Genomic DNA, 21,306 nt, shown 5'->3' with positions numbered 1-21,306 from the left:
AGCATAGAAGACATTTAGCTCATCAGGTAGGTTCACATCACCTTAATACCATCAGATGAGCCTCACCTCTTGATGAGCAATTTCATGCTTTCTTATGGCCCTATGCAGCTGGCTGAGTGCGGTCTTAGTGCCAGCATCGGTTTGTGGTGGTAAATAGATGGCTACAAAAAACATAGATAAAAACCCTGTGGCCTTTAATAAAAGGTTAGATCCATAAAGGCCTGAATCTGTAGTCCTATAATAATAGGTTAGATCCATAGTATGAATCTGTAGTCCTATAATAATAGGTTAGATCCATAGTATGAATCTGTAGTCCTATAATAATAGGTTAGATCCATAAAGGCCTGAATCTGTAGTCCTATAATAATAGGTTAGATCCATAAAGGCCTGAATCTGTAGTCCTATAATAATAGGTTAGATCCATAGTATGAATCTGTAGTCCTATAATAATAGGTTAGATCCATAGTATGAATCTGTAGTCCTATAATAATAGGTTAGATCCATAAAGGCCTGAATCTGTAGTCCTATAATAATAGGTTAGATCCATAGTATGAATCTGTAGTCCTATAATAATAGGTTAGATCCATAAAGGCCTGAAACTGTAGTCCTATAATAATAGGTTAGATCCATAGTATGAATCTGTAGTCCTATAATAATAGGTTAGATCCATAAAGGCCTGAATCTGTAGTCCTATAATAATAGGTTAGATCCTTATAGGTATGAATCTGTAGTCCTCTAATAATAGGTTAGATCCATAGGATGAATCTGTAGTCCTATAATAATAGGTTAGATCCATAGTATGAATCTGTAGTCCTATAATAATAGGTTAGATCCATAAAGGTCTGAATCTGTAGTCCTATAATAATAGGTTAGATCCATAGTATGAATCTGTAGTCCTATAATAATAGGTTAGATCCATAGGATGAATCTGTAGTCCTATAATAATAGGTTAGATCCATAGTATGAATCTGTAGTCCTATAATAATAGGTTAGATCCATAGTATGAATCTGTAGTCCTATAATAATAGGTTAGATCCATAAAGGCCTGAATCTGTAGTCCTATAATAATAGGTTAGATCCATAGTATGAATCTGTAGTCCTATAATAATAGGTTAGATCCATAGGATGAATCTGTAGTCCTATAATAATAGGTTAGATCCATAGTATGAATCTGTAGTCCTATAATAATAGGTTAGATCCATAGTATGAATCTGTAGTCCTATAATAATAGGTTAGATCCATAAAGGTCTGAATCTGTAGTCCTATAATAATAGGTTAGATCCATAGTATGAATCTGTAGTCCTATAATAATAGGTTAGATCCATAAAGGTCTGAATCTGTAGTCCTATAATAATAGGTTAGATCCATAGTATGAATCTGTAGTCCTATAATAATAGGTTAGATCCATAGTATGAATCTGTAGTCCTATAATAATAGGTTAGATCCATCAAGGCCTGAATCTGTAGTCCTATAATAATAGGTTAGATCCATAAAGGTCTGAATCTGTAGTCCTTTAACAATAGGTTAGATCGTGATGAACAAAGAGAAGGGAAGCCTGCCATCTGGTGGTGGACATATGTACTGTAGAAAGGATTGGATGGAGGATGTATCAGTGGTGTCAAACTCATTCAATGGAGGACCTAATACAGGGGTGTTCCACTCTTGCCCCTCTACAGGGTTTCCCAAACTCAGTCCTGGGCCCCCTGGGGGCACGTTTTGGTTGTTGCTGTAGCACTACACAGCTGATTCAAATAACCAAGCGTTGATTGTGTAGTCAATGCATCCAGGTGGGATCCCAGGACTGAGTTGGGAAAACCCTGTCCTATGAGCCTGCTGGTTTTCTGTTCTACCTGATAATGAATTGTACCCACCTGGTGTCTAAGGTCTACATCAGTCCCTGATTAGGGTAATAAAAGCAACGCAGTGGATCTGGCTTCCAGGTCCAGAGTTGAGTTTGAGGGGCCTAGTGTCTGCTGGTTTTTATTCGTTGTTCCTTTAAATGAAGACCTAGACAACCAGGTGAGGGGAGTTCCTAACTAATTAGGGACATTAATTCATCAATCAAACACAAGGGAGGAGCGGAAAACCCGCAGACACTCGGCCCTCTGGAATGAGTTTGACACAACAAAGTAGAAGGGGAGGAACCAAACGTCATACTTGAGTAAAAGTTTAAATATCTTAAAAGAAAATGACTCAAGTAAAAGTCACCCAGTAAAATACTATTTGAGTAAAAGTCTAAATGTATTTCTTTTTAAATATACTTAAGTATTAAAAGTAAAAGTAGAAATAATTTCAAATTTCTTATATTAAGCAAACCAGGGGATAGCCAAGGGCACACTCCAACACCCCGACCATAATTTACAAACGAAGCATTTGTGTTTAGTGAGTCCTCCAGATCAGAGGCTAGTAGGGATGACCAGGGATGTTCTCTGTTTAGTGAGTCCTCCAGATCAGAGGCAGTAGGGATGACCAGGGATGTTCTCTGTTTAGTGAGTCCTCCAGATCAGAGGCAGTAGGGATGACCAGGGATGTTCTCTGTTTAGTGAGTCCTCTAGATCAGAGGTATTAGGGATGACCAGGGATGTTCTCTGTTTAGTGAGTCCTCCAGATCAGAGGCTAGTAGGGATGACCAGGGATGTTCTCTGTTTAGTGAGTCCTCCAGATCAGAGGCAGTAGGGATGACCAGGGATGTTCTCTGTTTAGTGAGTCCCCCAGATCAGAGGCTAGTAGGGATGACCAGGGATGTTCTCTGTTTAGTGAGTCCTCCAGATCAGAGGCTAGTAGGGATGACCAGGGATGTTCTCTGTTTAGTGAGTCCTCCAGATCAGAGGCAGTAGGGATGACCAGGGACGTTCTCTGTTTAGTGAGTCCTCCAGATCAGAGGCAGTAGGGATGACCAGGGATGTTCTCTGTTTAGTGAGTCCTCCAGATCAGAGGCAGTAGGGATGACCAGGGATGTTCTCTGTTTAGTGAGTCCCCCAGATCAGAGGCTAGTAGGGATGACCAGGGATGTTCTCTGTTTAGTGAGTCCTCCAGATCAGAGGCTAGTAGGGATGACCAGGGATGTTCTCTGTTTAGTGAGTCCTCCAGATCAGAGGCAGAAGAGATGACCAGGGATGTTCTCTGTTTAGTGAGTCCTCTAGATCAGAGGTATTAGGGATGACCAGGGATGTTCTCTGTTTAGTGAGTCCCCCAGATCAGAGGCTAGTAGGGATGACCAGGGATGTTCTCTGTTTAGTGAGTCCTCCAGATCAGAGGCAGTAGGGATGACCAGGGATGTTCTCTGTTTAGTGAGTCCTCCAGATCAGAGGCAGAAGAGATGACCAGGGATGTTCTCTGTTTAGTGAGTCCTCCAGATCAGAGGCTAGTAGGGATGACCAGGGATGTTCTCTGTTTAGTGAGTCCTCCAGATCAGAGGCAGTAGGGATGACCAGGGACGTTCTCTGTTTAGTGAGTCCTCCAGATCAGAGGCAGTAGGGATGACCAGGGATGTTCTCTGTTTAGTGAGTCCTCCAGATCAGAGGCAGTAGGGACGACCAGGGATGTTCTCTGTTTAGTGAGTCCTCCAGATCAGAGGCAGTAGGGATGTTCTCTGTTTAGTGAGTCCTCCAGATCAGAGGCAGTTGGGATGACCAGGGATGTTCTCTGTTTAGTGAGTCCTCCAGATCAGAGGCTGTAGGGATGACCAGGGATGTTCTCTGTTTAGTGAGTCCTCCAGATCAGAGGCAGTAGGGATGTTCTCTGTTTAGTGAGTCCTCCAGATCAGAGGCTGTAGGGATGACCAGGGATGTTCTCTGTTTAGTGAGTCCTCCAGATCAGAGGCAGTAGGGATGTTCTCTGTTTAGTGAGTCCTCCAGATCAGAGGCAGTAGGGATGTTCTCTGTTTAGTGAGTCCTCCAGATCAGAGGTAGTAGGGATGACCAGGGATGTTCTCTTGATAAGTGCGTGGATTGGACCATTTTCCTGTCCTGGAAAAAATAGAAATAGGTAAGTACAGATACCGAAAAAACGATCCAAAACTATTACTTTATAGTATTTTCACCTAAATACTTTACACCACTGCAAAGTAGACATATTATGTCGATCAAAAACAGTAATGTTCAACATGAAAGCATTTCAATCAAAATAATACATCACGGATTTGTTCCACGCTGTAGTATTAAGATAAACAGACATTGGATACGTTGCTTCCGGTACGTTTTTTTTCCCACGCAGGTGTCTACGTCATCCAACCCGGAAGTCCCGTTAACGGCAGAGCGGGTGCAGGACCACATTAACACAGGACTATGGCTAGCAACGTGTGGAGGTCAATGGTAAGAAAATGCCGTTTGTCAGCGTAAAGATAATCGAATGTAACTTGGCCATGTATTGGATTTATGTTTGGGTAATGTAAGTTCGTGTTCGGATGACTTTGTCGGATGTAATAATGTTGTTTTCATGGGTTTTCTTTGAGGCCTTTTACTGTGCGTGTGTCCTTGTCCTGCTACTACCGTAGCGAGCTACGCTATTAACGCTTGTTATCCGCCTCATGCTTGACAAGTGACATTTCGTGTTTGTCAATATGTTTTCTGATTCAATCACACTCGACTAGAGATAGTGTGTGGCTGTTGTTGGGATACGTTTTTTTATCTGCGCGGTAGTAATTTAACCTTCCGTTTATTCTCCGTCCTCCAGCTCTCTCACGTCGTGGGGGCGGCAAAGAGACCGACGGTATGTTTCAGAAGGGGGGTAAGTCATGGACTGACAAATAGACACCTGTTTTTTTTATGAACTTCTCCCTCGTTGACAAAAAAGGCTGAAATGATGTAATTCATGATCCAGTGTTTTTAGTGCTAATATGTAATCCCTCTAAAAACAGATTTTAAAATGGGTTTGTTTTCTCTTTACAGCTGCAAACGGTTACGTTAATTCCTGGGGATGGAATCGGTCCAGAAATATCCGTGGCTGTCATGAAGATTTTCGAGGCTGCTAAGGTAAGCTGGAAAAGCTGTCAAACTCTCTCTCTCACACACACACAGCAAATTGTAGGGTTAACAGCAGAACATGCCATTGGCTTGGAAAGATGGACAGATCATTGAACCCCAGTCCTTCCTGTACCATTCTGTGTCCTCTCTCTTACCACCCGTTAGGTTCCCATCCAATGGGAGGAGAGGAATGTGACAGCTATCCAGGGCCCAGGAGGTAGATGGATGATCCCTCCAGACTGTAAGGAGTCTATGGACAGGACCCTGATCGGGTTAAAAGGTAAGGTAGCAGTTACAGAGATCCTATAGTAGTAGCTACCTGCATGGTCATGATGGACATAGTGTACTGAAGTCAGCTGGAATAAAGAACGTCATGCAGGCGGCATCAAAGGGGATAGTATGTAGGGGATAGTATGCAGGGTTTCTATGGGGGACAGTATGCAGGGTTTCTATGGGGGACGGTATGCAGGGTTTCTATGGGGGACTATGGGGGTTTCTATGGGGGACGGTATGCAGGGTTTCTATGGGGGACGGTATGCAGGGTTTCTATGGGGGACAGTATGCAGGGTTTCTATGGGGGACGGTATGCAGGGTTTCTATGGGGGACAGTATGCAGGGTTTCTATGCAGGGGGTTTCTATGGGGGACGGTATGCAGGGTTTCTATGGGGGACGGTATGCAGGGGGTTTCTATGGGGGACGGTATGCAGGGTTTCTATGGGGGACGGTATGCAGGGTTTCTATGGGGGGGGGACGGTATGCAGGGTTTCTATGGGGGACGGTATGCAGGGTTTCTATGGGGGACGGTATGCAGGGTTTCTATGGGGGACGGTATGCAGGGTTTCTATGGGGGACGGTATGCAGGGTTTCTATGGGGGACGGTATGTAGGGCTTCTATGGGGAATATGCAGGGTTTCTTGAATGGGGTTTCTACACAGGGTTTCTATGGGGAGATGCAGTGGTTTCATGATTGGGGGACGGTGGGTAATGGGGGACGATGCAGGGTTTCTAGCCCGGTATGCAGGGTTTCTATGGGGAATCAGGGATTGAATGGGGACACGGCCTTGATGAGAGAGATGGTCATGATTGGTGGGTAAACGTGCAGAAGCCCGTCTAGAGGTCAGGCGTGGGAAGCCCGTCTAGAGGTCAGGCGTGGAAGCCCAGGCGTGGAAGCCCGTCTAGAGGTCAGGCGTGGAAGCCCGTCTAGAGGTCAGGCGTGTCAGGCGTGGAAGCCCGTCTAGAGGTCAGGCGTGGAAGCCCGTCTAGAGGTCAGGCGTGGAAGCCCGTCTAGAGGTCAACATGTCTATGCTCCAGTACATCCCCGGATTCAGGAGACGCAAACAGAACATTTTGCGATGGAAAATTGGAAAAAGTATTTCATTCTACCTGTACATAGTCTGTCTGTTTATTTCCATTTGGTTCCTAATGAACAGTAAACTGGTGTTTAAAGGCCCAGTGTTGTCAAGAATTAGACTTTTCTATGTTTTTTATATATAAATATATTTCCACACAGAGGTTGGACCAATACTGTGATGTTTTGAACATGAGGATAATGTCCTTTTAGTGTAAGAGCTGTTTTAAAAGACCACCTGCAATGTTGTGGTGGGATGGAGTTTAGTCTGCCTGGTGATGTTATGATGGGATGGAGTTTAGTCTGCCTGGTGATGTTATGATGGGATGGAGTTTAGTCTGCCTGGTGATGTTATGATGGGATGGAGTTTAGTCTGCCTGGTGATGTTATGATGGGATGGAGTTTAGTCTGCCTGGTGATGTTATGATGGGATGGAGTTTAGTCTGCCTGGTGATGTTATGATGGGATGGAGTTTAGTCTGCCTGGTGATGTTATGATGGGATGGAGTTTAGTCTGCCTGGTGATGTTATGATGGGATGGAGTTTAGTCTGCCTGGTGATGTTATGATGGGATGGAGTTTAGTCTGCCTGGTGACCTCTGCCAATAACAGCTAGTTTTCAGTTTTCCCCTCATCACTCAGACCCAGGCAGTCCTTATGTAACACTATAGACTTTACGTCTGTCCCCTCGCCCGACTCGGGCGCGAACCAGGGACACGTCAACAGTCACCCTCGAAGCACCGTTACCCATCGCGCCACAAAAGCCGCGGCCCTTGCAGAGCAAGGGGAACCACTACTTCAAGGTCTCAGAGCGAGTGACGTCACCGATTGAAACACATTGCTTGCTGTTTGGGGTTTTAGGCTGGGTTTCTGTACAGCACTTTGAGATATCAGCTGATGTACGAAGGGCTATATAAATAAATGTGATTTATTAGCGCGCACCACCGCTAACTAGCTAGCCATTTCACATCAGTTAAACTTAGAAATTGCTCTTTGCTAAGAAGCTGTTTTGGTTACCTTTAAATGATCACAATAAGGTGTTCCGTTGTTATCCAGAAATGATTTGATATTGAGAGAAAAAAAGGTCTGCGTTGGTCTTTTAAACTCCCCCTTCGTGTGTAGGCCCCCTGAAGACCCCCATCGCAGCCGGCCACCCCTCCATGAACCTGCTCCTCAGGAAGACCTTTGACCTGTACGCCAACGTGCGGCCCTGCGTTTCCATCGAGGGCTACAAGACCCCCTACACCGACGTGGACCTGGTCACCATCAGAGAGAACACCGAGGGAGAGTACAGCGGAATCGAGCACATAGTAAGTCGCTATGGTTACCACGGTCACGTTCAGTAGGAGAGAAATGGGACAAAGTTGTGAGTGAGACCAGTTTTTTATTTTTATGTGTGGATTTCGAACTGAATCTGTAAAATGCCTACAGCTAACACTGACTACAGAGGAATAGACCAGAGAGCAGTAGCTACCTCGTATGTTAAAATGCCTACAGCTAACACTGACTACAGAGGAATAGACCAGGGAGCAGTAGCTACCTCGTATGTTAAAATGCCTACAGCTAACACTGACTACAGAGGAATAGACCAGGAAGACAGTAGCTACCGTGCGTATGTTAAAATGCTACAGAGGAATAGACCAGAGAGCAGTAGCTACCTCGTATGTTAAAATGCCTACAGCTAACACTGACTACAGAGGAATAGACCAGGGAGCAGTAGCTACCTCGTATGTTAAAATGCCTACAGCTAACGCTGACTACAGAGGAATAGACCAGGGAGCAGTAGCTACCTCGTATGTTAAAATGCCTACAGCTAACGCTGACTACAGAGGAATAGACCAGGGAGCAGTAGCTACCTCGTATGTTAAAATGCCTACAGCTAACACTGACTACAGAGGAATAGACCAGGGAGCAGTAGCTACCTCGTATGTTAAAATGCCTACAGCTAACGCTGACTACAGAGGAATAGACCAGGGAGCAGTAGCTACCTCGTATGTTAAAATGCCTACAGCTAACGCTGACTACAGAGGAATAGACCAGGGAGCAGTAGCTATCTCGTATGTTAAAATGCCTACAGCTAACGCTGACTACAGAGGAATAGACCAGGGAGCAGTAGCTATCTTGTATGTTAAAATGCCTACAGCTAACACTGACTACAGATGAATAGACCAGAGAGCAGTAGCTACCTTGTATGTTAAAATGCCTACAGCTAACACTGACTACAGAGGAATAGACCAGGGAGCAGTAGCTACCTTGTATGTTTGCTGGAATGGTTGTTCAGGAGAATCATTTTAATTGGCTGATCCCTCCTTCTGACCAGAGGGGAACGCTACAAAACAGAATCAATGAGTTGGCCGGCTAACTTTGAGAAACAACCAGAAAAAACAATGGATTTTTTTTGGTGGGGGAGGGGTTTAAAGAAAGCTAAACTTGTGTGTTTTTGGTTGTTGAATCATTTAGTCCATTTCAAACTTTATCTTTCTAAATAAAAAAAATAATTGTCAAGTTAGCTAGTGAACTCCTTGATCCTGCGTTGTAGTCAAGCCCTCTGGGAGGGGGGATACTCTTACTACATTAACATGCAGGGATGTGTTAATCCTGTATGAAATGGAGGTGAAACAAGAGGTCCTACCTGAACATGACCCAAGAAGAATGTTCAGGTGATTCTTTTTTTAATGGCTACGTTGTGCCCTGCTGAACATGACCCAGTGTTTCAACACTGGGGTGGGTTCTTCATTAGGGCATCTGGTGTAGTTTTTGTAGCAAATGTCAGTATTAAAATGGTTGCGAATGGTTTGTTGGTTTGATGGTTTATTTCTTTATTTAACCAGGCAAGTCAGTTAAGAACAAATTCTTATTTTCAATGACGGCCTAGGAACAGTGGGTTAACTGCCTGTTCAGGGGCAGAACGACAGATTTGTACCTTGTCAGCCCGGGGGTTTGAACTTGCAACCTTTAGATTACTAGTCCAACTCTCTAACCACTAGGCTACCCTCTCAGTGACTGAGAAGTTGACTGTGATGTGACTACTCTGGACCGTCGTTTTCAGATCTTGATAAGCAGCTGTTTTCAAGGCTGAGAGCTGAGCAGTCCGTATTTTCACTGTGGTGTTGTGTGGAATCGGTGTCCTCGGTTATTGAAACTGTTTTATCTGGGTTGGACAGGGCACATCACACACAGGTGATTGGTTATTCTCCAGGTGTTCCTTAGGTAAGCCAGAGGAACAGCAGCTTCACTAACCAGACCACCACCTCAGTCTCTAACCCTAGCGTGCCCTAATGTACACTCCCGATCAAAAGTTTGGGGTCACTTAGAAATGTCCTTGTTTTTGAAAGAAAAGCAAAAAAAATTGGTCCATTTTAAAATAACATCAAATTGATCAGAAATACAGTGTAGACATTGTTAATGTTGTGAATGACTATTGTAGCTGGAAATGGCTGATTTTTAATGGAATATCTACATAGACGTACAGAGGTCCATTATCAGCAACCATCACTCCTGTGTTCCAATGGCATGTTGTGTTAGCTAATCCAAGTTTATCATTTAAAAGGCTAATTGATCACTAGAAAACCTTTTTTGCAATTATGTTAGCACAGCTGAAAACTGTTGTCCTGATATAAAGAAGCAATAAAACTGGCCTTTTTTAGACTAGTTGGGTATCTGGAGCATCAGCATTTGTGGGTTCGATTACAGGCTCAAAATGGCCAGAAACAAAACTTTCTTCTGTAACTCATCAGTCTCTTCTTGTTCTGGGAAATGAAGGCTATTCCATGTGAGAAATTGTCAAGAAACTGAAGATCTCGTACAACGCTGTGTACTACTCCCTTCACAGAACAGCGCGAACTGGCTCTAACCAGAATAGAAAGAGGTGTGGGAAGCCCCGTTCCACAACTGAGCAAGAGGCCAAGTAGATTTGTGTCTAGTTTGAGAAACAGATGCCTCACAAGTCCTAAAAGGCCTCAACTGGCAGCTTTATTAAATAATACCCGCAAAACACCAGTCTCAACGTCAACAGTGAAGAGGCGACTCCGGGATGCTGGCCTTCTAGGCAGAGTTGCACACAAAAAAAGCCACGTCTCAGACTGTCCAATAAAAATAAAAGATTATGATGGGTTATGAACAGACACTGGACAGAGGAAGATTGGAAAAAAGGTGTTATGTACAGACAAATCTAAATTTGAGGTGTTCGGCTCACAATGGAAAGATGCTGGAGGAGTGCTTGAAGCCATCTTTGAAGCATGGTGGAGGCAATGTGATGGTCTGGGGGTGCTTTGGTGGTGGTAAAGTTGGAGATTTGTACAGGGTAAAAGGGATCTTGAAGAAGCAAGGCTATCACTCCATTTTGCAACGCCATGCCATACCCTGTGGACGGCGCTTAATTGGAGCCAGTTTCCTCCTACAACAGGACAATGACCCAAAGCATAACTCCAAACTATGTAAGAAATATTTAGAGAAGAAGCAGTCAGCTGGTATTCTGTCTAATGGAATGGCCAGCACAGTCACCGGATCTCAACCCTATTGAGCTGATGTTGGAGCAGCCTGACCATATGGTACGTAAGAAGTGCCCATCAAGCCAATCCAACTTGTGGGAGGTGCTTCAGGAAGCATGGGGGTGAAATCTCTTCAGATTACCTCAACAGATTGACAACTAGAATGCCAAAGATCTGCAAGGCTGTAATTGGGGGTGAAATCTCTTCAGATTACCTCAACAGATTGACAACTAGAATGCCAAAGATCTGCAAGGCTGTAATTGGGGGTGAAATCTCTTCAGATTACCTCAACAGATTGACAACGAGAATGCCAAAGGTCTGCAAGGCTGTAATTGGGGGTGAAATCTCTTCAGATTACCTCAACAGATTGACAACGAGAATGCCAAAGATCTGCAAGGCTGTAATTGGGGGTGAAATCTCTTCAGATTACCTCAACAGATTGACAACTAGAATGCCAAAGGTCTGCAAGGCTGTAATTGGGGGTGAAATCTCTTCAGATTACCTCAACAGATTGACAACTAGAATGCCAAAGGTCTGCAAGGCTGTAGTTGCTGCATATGGATGATTCTTTGACAAAAGCAACATTTGAAGTACACAATTATTATTTCAATGAAAAATCATTATTTATAACCTTGTCAACAAGACTATTTCCACATTTTGTAACTCATTTCATTTTTATTTTGAATTTATTTATTTAACATTTTATTTAACTAGGCAAGTCAGTTAAAAACAGTTATTTTCAATGACCGCCTAGGAACCTGGGTTAACTGCCTTGTTCAGGGGTAGAATGACAGATTTTTACCTTGTCAGCTCGAAAAATCATTATCTTATAATCTTTCAACAAGACTAGTCCAACGCTCTAACCACTTCTTTTTACCTGCCGTTCCATTTATTTAACCACTTTAGTTACCTGCCGCCCCTCCACTCTAACCACTAGGCTACCTGCCGCCCCTCCACTCTAACCACTTGTTCAGGCTACCTGCCGCCCCTCCACTCTAACCACTAGGCTACCTGCCGCCCCTCCACTCTAACCACTAGGCTACCTGCCGCCCCTCCACTCTAACCACTAGGCTACCTGCCGCCCCTCCACTCTAACCACTAGGCTACCTGCCGCCCCTCCACTCTAACCACTAGGCTACCTGCCGCCCCTCCACTCTAACCACTAGGCTACCTGCCGCCCCTCCACTCTAACCACTAGGCTACCTGCCGCCCCTCCACTCTAACCACTAGGCTACCTGCCGCCCCTCCACTCTAACCACTAGGCTACCTGCCGCCCCTCCACTCTAACCACTAGGCTACCTGCCGCCCCTCCACTCTAACCACTAGGCTACCTGCCGCCCCTCCACTCTAACCACTAGGCTACCTGCCGCCCCTCCCACTCTAACCACTAGGCTACCTGCCGCCCCTCCACTCTAACCACTAGGCTACCTGCCGCCCCTCCACTCTAACCACTAGGCTACCTGCCGCCCCTCCACTCTAACCACTAGGCTACCTGCCGCCCCTCCACTCTAACCACTAGGCTCCACCTGCCACTAGGCTACCTGCCCCCCTCCACTCTAACCACTAGGCTACCTGCCGCCCCTCCACTCTAACCACTAGGCTACCTGCCGCCCCCACTCCACCTGCCGCTCCCACTCTAACCACTAGGCTACCTGCCGCCCCTCCACTCTAACCACTAGGCTACCTGCCGCCCCTCCACTCTAACCACTAGGCTACCTGCCGCCCCTCCACTCTAACCACTAGGCTACCTGCCGCCCCTCCACTCTAACCACTAGTCTACCTGCCGCCCCTCCACTCTAACCACTAGTCTACCTGCCGCCCCTCCACTCTAACCACTAGGCTACCTGCCGCCCCTCCACTCTAACCACTAGTCTACCTGCCGCCCCATGCCAGCCCTCCAACCACTAGGCTACCTGCCGCCCCTCCACTCTAACCACTAGTCTACCTGCCGCCCCTCCACTCTAACCACTAGGCTACCTGCCGCCCCTCCACTCTAACCACTAGGCTACCTGCCGCCCTCCACTCTAACCACTAGGCTACCTGCCGCCCCTCCACTAGTCTACCTGCCGCCCCTCCACTCTAACCACTAGTCTACCTGCCGCCCCTCCACTCTAACCACTAGGCTACCTGCCGCCCCTCCACTCTAACCACTAGTCTACCTGCCGCCCCATCGTGTATGTTTTCATGGAAAACAAGGACATTTCTAAGTGACCCCAAAAGTTTTTTTTTTTCCAACTAAAAGGTTTTATATGTTATTCCTACATATCTGCTGTCTTAATTTGATCACTCTGTCGCATAATGATTTGCAGGTACTGAATACACTACTACTGTAGTGCTAACTTGTAGTGTATTCAATGTTTTAAAAGGCGTCCAAAGTTAGACATTTCCAATTTCAGACATGATTTTCCCAAATAAAAAAATGTATCTACCCTTAGAAAAATGTAATTAAAAAAAAATAATAATCCACATAATAATTTCCTGTTGCTGCAGGATTTACTTTCCTACTGGGGAAACTGGTCAAATTAAGATGGCACATCTGGAATTTCTTGATGTCACTTCCTTTACGGTGAAATCCTATTGTTTGTAGTTGTCACCTCAGGCTGAGAGTACTTCTAGTTCTTTTCCACTCACGGTGATGTAATGAATACCTTTTCATGCGTCTTCTCTTCCAGTTTCATTGTTCCAGTTCAATTGTTTTTTTTAAAGTGGCTCAGTTGTCTTTCCCAGTTACTGTCCCTCAAACATTTTATGACCTAAAGTAGGACATAAGTGAATAGATATTGTATTCTGTATGATTAATTAAGTCCTATTGTTTGATTTAGGCTCAGGTGATTGTCCTCTTCTCTTGTAGATTGTTGATGGTGTAGTTCAGAGCATCAAACTCATCACGGAAGACGCCAGTCGACGTATCGCCGAGTACGCCTTTGAGTACGCAAGAAACAACCAAAGAAACAGCGTCACGGCCGTTCACAAAGCCAACATCATGTACGTCTCTCTCGCTCCAGAATCAAATGGACTGTGGAATCTAACAAATTGTACTTTTTATTTTTTTTTATTGTGCTGTTGTGGATCATAAAAATAAAAAAAAGAAGCAAATATCAACTAAATGTATGATCACTATGGGTCAATTACAAGTCGAAACAGAATGATAAGATATTGACTGTTACGTACAACATATTTAACAGATGGTATCGCAGGTGCAGCGAAATGCTTATTTGTTCCAACGGCGCAGTAATACCTAGCAGCACAAAACGATACGCACAAATATATTAAAGAAATAAAATATCAGAACGAGCACATCGAATGGCACCAATATTTAGGCATTGAACTTAACGTGCCCGGTGTGTTTTGATGTGACCAGGAGGATGTCGGATGGGCTGTTCCTGAGGAAATGCAGAGAGGTGGCTGAAAACTTCAAGGACGTCAAGTTTACTGAGATGTACCTGGACACCGTGTGTCTCAACGTAATGTACCCTCCTTTACACTATCCTTCCTACGTGACTCTGTTTTGATGCGTATCACATTCTCCGTCTAAAGATTTACAACTACCACTCCCGTCTGCGTGGGAATTAGGCGTAATCAGGTTCTCTTGTTAGAGATGGGGAAACGGGGCGTAATCGGGTTCTCTCGTTGGAGATGGAAACGGGGCGTAATCGGGTTCTCTTGTTAGAGATGGAAACGGGGCGTAATCAGGTTCTCTTGTTAGAGATGGAAACGGGGCGTAATCAGGTTCTCTCGTTGGAGATGGAAACGGGGCGTAATCGGGTTCTCTCGTTGGAGATGGGAAACGGGGCGTAATCGGGTTCTCTCGTTGGAGATGGGGAAACGGGCGTAAGACGGGAAAACGGGTTCTCTCGTTGGAGACGGGGAAACGGGCGTAATCGGGTTCTCTCGTTGGAGACGGGGAAACGGGGCGTAATCGGGTTCTCTCGTTGGAGACGGGAAACACGGGTTCGTAATCGGGTTCTTCTCGTTGGAGACGGGGAAACGGGGCGTAATCGGGTTCTCTCGTTGGAGACGGGGAAACGGGGCGTAATCGGGTTCTCTCGTTGGAGACGGGGAAACGGGGCGTAATCGGGTTCTCTTTGGAGACGGGGAAACGGGGCGTAATCGGGTTCTCTCGTTGGAGACGGGAAACGGGCGTAATCGGGTTCTCTCGTTGGAGACGTAATCGGGTTCCCTCGTTGGAGACGGGGAAACGGGCGTAATCGGGTTCTCTTGGAGACGGGAAACGGGCGTAATCGGGTTCCCTCGTTGGAGACGGGAAACGGGCGTAATCGGGTTCTCTCGTTGGAGACGGGGAAACGGGGCGTAATCGGGTTCTCTTGTTGGAGACGGAAACGGGCGTAATCGGGTTCTCTTGTTGGAGATGGGAAACGGGCGTAATCGGGTTCTCTCGTTGGAGATGGGGAAACGGGGCGTAATCGGGTTCTCTCGTTGGAGATGGGGAAACGGGGCGTAATCGGGTTCTCTCGTTGGAGACGGAAGATCAAATCGGGGCGTAATCGGGTTCTCTCAGTTGGAGATGGAAACGGGCGTAAAACCCCAAACAGCAAGCAATGCAGTTGGAGATGGGGAAACAGGGCGTAATCGGGTTCTCTCGTTGGAGAGGGAAACGGGGGGGCGTAATCGGGTTCTCTCGTTGGAGATGGAAACACGGGGCGTAATCGGGTTCTCTCGTTGGAGATGGGGAAACGGGGCGTAATCGGGTTCTCTCGTTGGAGACGGGGAAACGGGGCGTAATCGGGTTCTCTCGTTGGAGATGGGGAAACGGGGCGTAATCGGGTTCTCTCGTTGGAGACGGGGCGTAAACGGGGCGTAATCGGGTTCTCTCGTTGGAGACGGGGAAACGGGGCGTAATCGGGTTCTCTCGTTGGAGACGGGGAAACGGGGCGTAATCGGGTTCTCTCGTTGGAGACGGAAACGGGGCGTAATCGGGTTCTCTCGTTGGAGACGGGGGGCGTAAACGGGCGGGGCGTAATCGGGTTCTCTCGTTGGAGACGGAAACGGGGCGTAATCGGGTTCTCTTGTTGGAGACGGAAACACGGGGCGTAATCGGGTTCTCTCGTTGGAGACGGGGAAACGGGCGTAATCGGGTTCTCTCGTTGGAGACGGGAAACGGGCGTAATCGGGTTCTCTCGTTGGAGACGGGGAAACGGGCGTAATCGGGTTCTCTCGTTGGAGACGGGGAAACGGGGCGTAATCGGGTTCTCTCGTTGGAGACGGGGAAACGGGGAGACGTAATCGGGTTCTCTCGTTGGAGACGGGGAAACGGGGCGTAATCGGGTTCTCTCGTTGGAGAAAACGGGGCGTAATCGGGTTCTCTCGTTGGAGACGGGGAAACGGGCGTAATCGGGTTCTCTCGTTGGAGACGGGGAAACGGGGCGTAATCGGGTTCTCTCGTTTGGAGACGGGGAAACGGGGGCGTAATCGGGTTCTCTTGTTGGAGACGGAAAGATTGGGGCGTAATCGGGTTCTCTTGTTGGAGATGGAAACTTGGGGCGTAATCGGGTTCTCTTGTTGGAGACGGAAAGATTGGGGCGTAATCGGGTTCTCTTGTTGGAGATGGAAACGGGGGCGTAATCGGGTTCTCTTGTTGGAGACGGAAAGACGGGGCGTAATCGGGTTCTCTTGTTGGAGACGGAAACTTGGGGCGTAATCGGGTTCTCTTGTTGGAGACGGAAACGGGGCGTAATCGGGTTCTCTTGTTGGAGACGGAAACACGGGGCGTAATCGGGTTCTCTTGTTGGAGATGAAACTTGGGGCGTAATCGGGTTCTCTTGTTGGAGACGGAAACACGGGGCGTAATCGGGTTCTCTTGTTGGAGATGGAAACTTGGGGCGTAATCGGGTTCTCTTGTTGGAGACGGAAACACGGGGCGTAATCGGGTTCTCTCGTTGGAGACGGGGAAACGGGGCGTAATCGGGTTCTCTCGTTGGAGACGGGGAAACGGGCGTAATCGGGTTCTCTCGTTGGAGGGCGTAATCGGGAAACGGGGGCGTAATCGGGTTCTCTCGTTGGAGACGGGGAAACGGGCGTAATCGGGTTCTCTCGTTGGAGACGGGAAACGGGGCGTAATCGGGTTCTCTTGTTGGAGACGGAAACGGGGCGTAATCGGGTTCTCTTGTTGGAGATGGAAACGGGGCGTAATCGGGTTCTCTCGTTGGAGACGGGAAACGGGGCGTAATCGGGTTCTCTCGTTGGAGACGGGGAAACGGGGCGTAATCGGGTTCTCTCGTTGGAGACGGGGAAACGGGGCGTAATCGGGTTCTCTCGTTGGAGACGGGAAACGGGGCGTAATCGGGTTCTCTCGTTGGAGATGGGAAACGGGGCGTAATCGGGTTCTCTCGTTGGAGACGGGGGAAACGGGGCGTAATCGGGTTCTCTCGTTGGAGACGGAAACGGGGGCGTAATCGGGTTCTCTTGTTGGAGACGGAAACGGGGCGTAATCGGGTTCTCTAGTTGGAGACGGAAACGGGGCGTAATCGGGTTCTCTTGTTGGAGACGGAAACATTGGGGCGTAATCGGGTTCTCTTGTTGGAGACGGAAACACGGGGCGTAATCGGGTTCTCTTGTTGGAGACGGAAACACGGGGCGTAATCGGGTTCTCTTGTTGGAGACGGAAACACGGGGCGTAATCGGGTTCTCTTGTTGGAGATTGAAACACGGGGCGTAATCGGGTTCTCTTGTTGGAGAAAACGGGGCGTAATCGGGTTCTCTTGTTGGAGACGGAAACATGGGGCGTAATCGGGTTCTCTTGTTGGAGACGGAAACGGGGCGTAATCGGGTTCTCTTGTTGGAGATGGAAACACGGGGCGTAATCGGGTTCTCTCGTTGGAGATGGAAACGGGCGTAATCGGGTTCTCTCGTTGGAGATGGAAACACGGGCGTAATCGGGTTCTCTCGTTGGAGATGGAAACACGGGGCGTAATCGGGTTCTCTTGTTGGAGATGGAAACACGGGGCGTAATCGGGTTCTCTTGTTGGAGATGGAAACACGGGGCGTAATCGGGTTCTCTCGTTGGAGATGGAAGATCAAATCAAATGTATTTATATAGCCCTTTGTACATCAGCTGATATCTCAAAGTGCTGTACAGAAACCCAGCCTAAAACCCCAAACAGCAAGCAATGCAGGTGTAGAAGCACGGCTTTATGGAAACAGGGCTTTATCAGGTTCTCTTGTTGGAAGCTGGAGATGGAAACAAGGGGCGTAATCGGGTTCTCTTGTTGGAGACGGAAACACGCGGCGTAATCGGGTTCTCTTGTTGGAGACGGAAACACGCGGCGTAATCGGGTTCTCTTGTTGGAGACGGAAACACGGGGCGTAATCGGGTTCTCTTGTTGGAGACGGAAACACGCGGCGTAATCGGGTTCTCTTGTTGGAGACGGAAACACGGGGCGTAATCGGGTTCTCTTGTTGGAGACGGAAACTTGGGGCGTAATCGGGTTCTCTTGTTGGAGACGGAAAGATTGGGGCGTAATCGGGTTCTCTTGTTGGAGACGGAAACACGCGGCGTAATCGGGTTCTCTTGTTGGAGACGGAAACATGGGGCGTAATCGGGTTCTCTTGTTGTAGATGGAAACGTGGCGTAATCGGGGTTGTCATGGTGAATGTTTCAGATGGTGCAAGACCCCACCCAGTTTGACGTCCTGGTGATGCCCAACCTGTATGGTGACATTCTCAGGTCAGTTACTATTTATTTGCATGTATCTATATTAATTCATCGCTATTGAATGCAATTTGTTTTAAGCTATTAATTCAAACATTTGAATAGCTTAGCAGAGTTTGGTCTTATTGGGCCTAATACTGGTTTTCCATTTGTGTTGCGCTAATGTGACTAGATGATTCTGCTAACTAAAGGCTGCGGCTGCTACTACAGATAGAGGTGTGTGTCATGTATTGCAGTGATCTGTGTGCTGGACTTATTGGCGGTCTGGGAGTCACTCCTAGTGGAAACATTGGTGCTAATGGAGTCGCCATTTTTGAATCGGTTTGTCTCGCTCTTTACTTGGCTGTTTTTATCATCTGAATATGTTTAGCAACTCGTGTCTCAACTGTTTTGATAAAACGCAAGGCTTCTTGTCCTGTAAACAGTCTATTGTGCAATAACTAAACATGTTTGTTTTTTTGTTGAAGACTTCCCACCCTTTTCAACAAAACAATTTTTAATACGAGATGTCATATATTTCAATAAGTTGTCCATTTCTAATGGATGTGCGGAAGCTTGTTCCAGTGTTGAGAGTAGTAGACGTTTTAAATCAAATGTATTTATATAGCCCTTCGTACATCAGCTGATATCTCAAAGTGCTGTACAGAAACCCAGCCTAAAACCCCAAACAGCAAGCAATGCAGGTGTAGAAGCACGGTTTTAACATTGTCCCCTCTACCCCCCTGTGGTATCTAGGTCCATGGGACGGCCCCCGACATAGCCGGTCTGGACATGGCCAACCCTACAGCTCTGCTGCTCAGTGCTGTGATGATGCTGCGTCACATGGGCATGCACGACTACGGCAAGAAGATCGAGACCGCCTGTTTCGACACCATCAGAGACAAGAAGGTGGCTAGTTGTTTTTAAAAAATGTATTACCCCCAATAGTGACTATTGTGGCTCTTGCATATCGGTGCCGGGAATACATTTGGAAAGTGGAGGTGCCCCGGGGGGGGAGAAGTAGTGGTACTTCCTTGTTCTTGGAGGACCGCTCAGTCTGCTCTTCTTCTCTCTGATGCCAGATTATATGATGGATGTCTGGCTAGTTGGTTTACAATATGTTGTCTCCCCTGGACACCACACCTCCTTCCAGTTGCCAATACTCTTATAGATTTGTTTTCTGCAGATCGAACATAACAGATTTTTGTTCAGTTGGTCATTGTATGCAAAAAAAAAAATCTGCTTTTGTCTTTTCAATGAATTCATTGGGCTGTTTTTTTTTCTTTTCTATCCCCTCCCAGGTGTTGACCGGGGACCTCGGTGGGAAGTCGAAGTGCTCAGAGTTTACAGAGGAGATCTGCCGTAGAGTGCGAGACATGGACTGAAAACGACGACTGTTGATTTTCTGAAGACTTCATAATAATTCAACCGCTGCTTTGAACTTACTCCTAAAGAGTCTGGGGGGCGTTCCAGGTTGTCAGTACCGCAGTTACGATGCAGCTGCATATCTTAGATTACTATATTATATTTATGTAGGTTCCTGAGAATGAACAATTCTCCAGGTTTTCTAGAAATAGAAATTCGATAATTTGTGCAGTGTGACTGAAATAAATCACCACCTGGAACGCGCCCTATATGGATCGGTATTCACTCTTAAGGTGTATTTAAGCACAATTTTACTCACATGACCATTTCATGGGGCAAACTTCCCCAAAGTTATACTTGCCTCTACTACGTGGCACTCCACTTGTGTTGTCCGGCAGTGGTTCTGTTCGTTTGCTAGTTTGATTTTTTTTAACGGTAAATGTAATGCTAACGGCTTCAATGTGCTCTATTTATTGTTACCAGTCGGGTTCCTGTGCATGAATGGATTGTATTGTACCAGCGTCTCATGTCTCTCTTTTCTGTTTCGAGATCCATACACATGCATACATAAAAACTTGATCACATGACTTTAAAGCCTGATGTCTCATTCTTCCTGTTAACAGGTACAGTATTGTTATTGCAATACAAGTTGGATTAATTTTCACTCGGATTTGATTACTTATTATCTAAATCAGCCATTTGTGTTTATGGCAGGGTCACTTTCACCTACCGGTACATAATATAATATCGTCAAACATTTGTCAGCTGATTCAGTCTGCGTCCTCATTGTTACAGTATTTACTACCAATCTGGCAACCCAGATGAGAGGATGCTTCCGGTTGTCACTCGTCGCCACAGACAAAATAGGCTTTTATTTAAAAAAAAAATGAAAACAAAAAGTAGCTGTTTGGTCTTTTAATTTAGGGTTAAGAATAAGGTTTGTAGTGTGGGCTAGGTTTAAAATTAGATTTTTAAAATTTTTTTTAGAGACATTTGAGAAATAGTCTCGTGTTTAAATAAATAATGAGTTTGTGGCTGTGGTAACCAGTGACTACCACGCTTCCGGCCTATCGCTCTGTTCCGCCTATTCTGTGTGACGTCATTACTCTGTCAATCACCATATTCTTATCGGCAGACTCAGTAGCCTGTTCACCAATTACTTTGCAGACAGAGTTCAGTGTGTCAAATCGGAGGGCATGCTGTCCGGTCCTCTGGCAGTCTCTATGGGGGTGCCACAGGGTTCAATTCTCGGGCCGACTCTTTTCTCTGTATATATCAATGACGTTGCTCTTGCTGCGGGGATTCCCTGATCCACCTGCTACGCAGACGACACCATTCTGTATACTTCCGGCCTGTCCTTTGACACTGTGCTATCTAACCTCCAAACAAGCTTCAATGCCATACAACACTCCTTCCGTGGCCTCCAACTGCTCTTAAACGCTAGTAAAACCAAATGCATGCTTTTCAACCGATCGCTGCCTGCACCCGCATG

General features: G+C 46.5%; 1 protein-coding gene across 2 annotated transcripts; it reads left to right on the top strand.

Moving 5' to 3' along the window:
- Positions 1 to 4,199: 4,199 nt before the first annotated feature.
- idh3a (isocitrate dehydrogenase (NAD(+)) 3 catalytic subunit alpha) lies at positions 4,200 to 20,401 on the top strand. Of its 2 annotated transcripts, none has more exons than XM_042314293.1 (11): positions 4,200 to 4,313; positions 4,675 to 4,728; positions 4,890 to 4,973; positions 5,130 to 5,244; positions 7,434 to 7,621; positions 13,653 to 13,786; positions 14,163 to 14,265; positions 18,421 to 18,485; positions 18,707 to 18,791; positions 19,206 to 19,358; positions 19,751 to 20,401. In XM_042314293.1, the coding sequence occupies exons 1-11, from the start codon at positions 4,287 to 4,289 to the stop codon at positions 19,832 to 19,834; spliced, it is 1,092 nt and encodes a 363-aa protein (XP_042170227.1). In that variant the 5' UTR covers positions 4,200 to 4,286; the 3' UTR covers positions 19,835 to 20,401. The 2 variants fall into 2 exon arrangements, with proteins under 2 accessions (XP_042170227.1, XP_042170228.1); XM_042314294.1 differs by having other exon boundaries at positions 4,216 to 4,313; positions 4,675 to 4,710.
- The last annotated feature ends 905 nt before the right edge of the window (positions 20,402 to 21,306 follow it).

This window comes from Oncorhynchus tshawytscha, unplaced genomic scaffold (assembly GCF_018296145.1).
Source record: "Oncorhynchus tshawytscha isolate Ot180627B unplaced genomic scaffold, Otsh_v2.0 Un_contig_7487_pilon_pilon, whole genome shotgun sequence".
NCBI classification, from domain to species: domain Eukaryota; kingdom Metazoa; phylum Chordata; class Actinopteri; order Salmoniformes; family Salmonidae; genus Oncorhynchus; species Oncorhynchus tshawytscha.
Note: the sequence above shows the minus strand (reverse complement) of the source record. Positions and strands in the feature narration are given on the sequence as shown.

Coding starts and splice junctions, on each gene's coding strand:
- idh3a (XM_042314293.1), top strand. CDS start 4,287: ATGGCTAGCAACGTGTGGAGGTCAATG. Junction 4,314..4,674: donor GCAACGTGTGGAGGTCAATG/GTAAGAAAATGC, acceptor TCCGTCCTCCAG/CTCTCTCACGTCGTGGGGGC. Junction 5,245..7,433: donor GACCCTGATCGGGTTAAAAG/GTAAGGTAGCAG, acceptor CTTCGTGTGTAG/GCCCCCTGAAGACCCCCATC.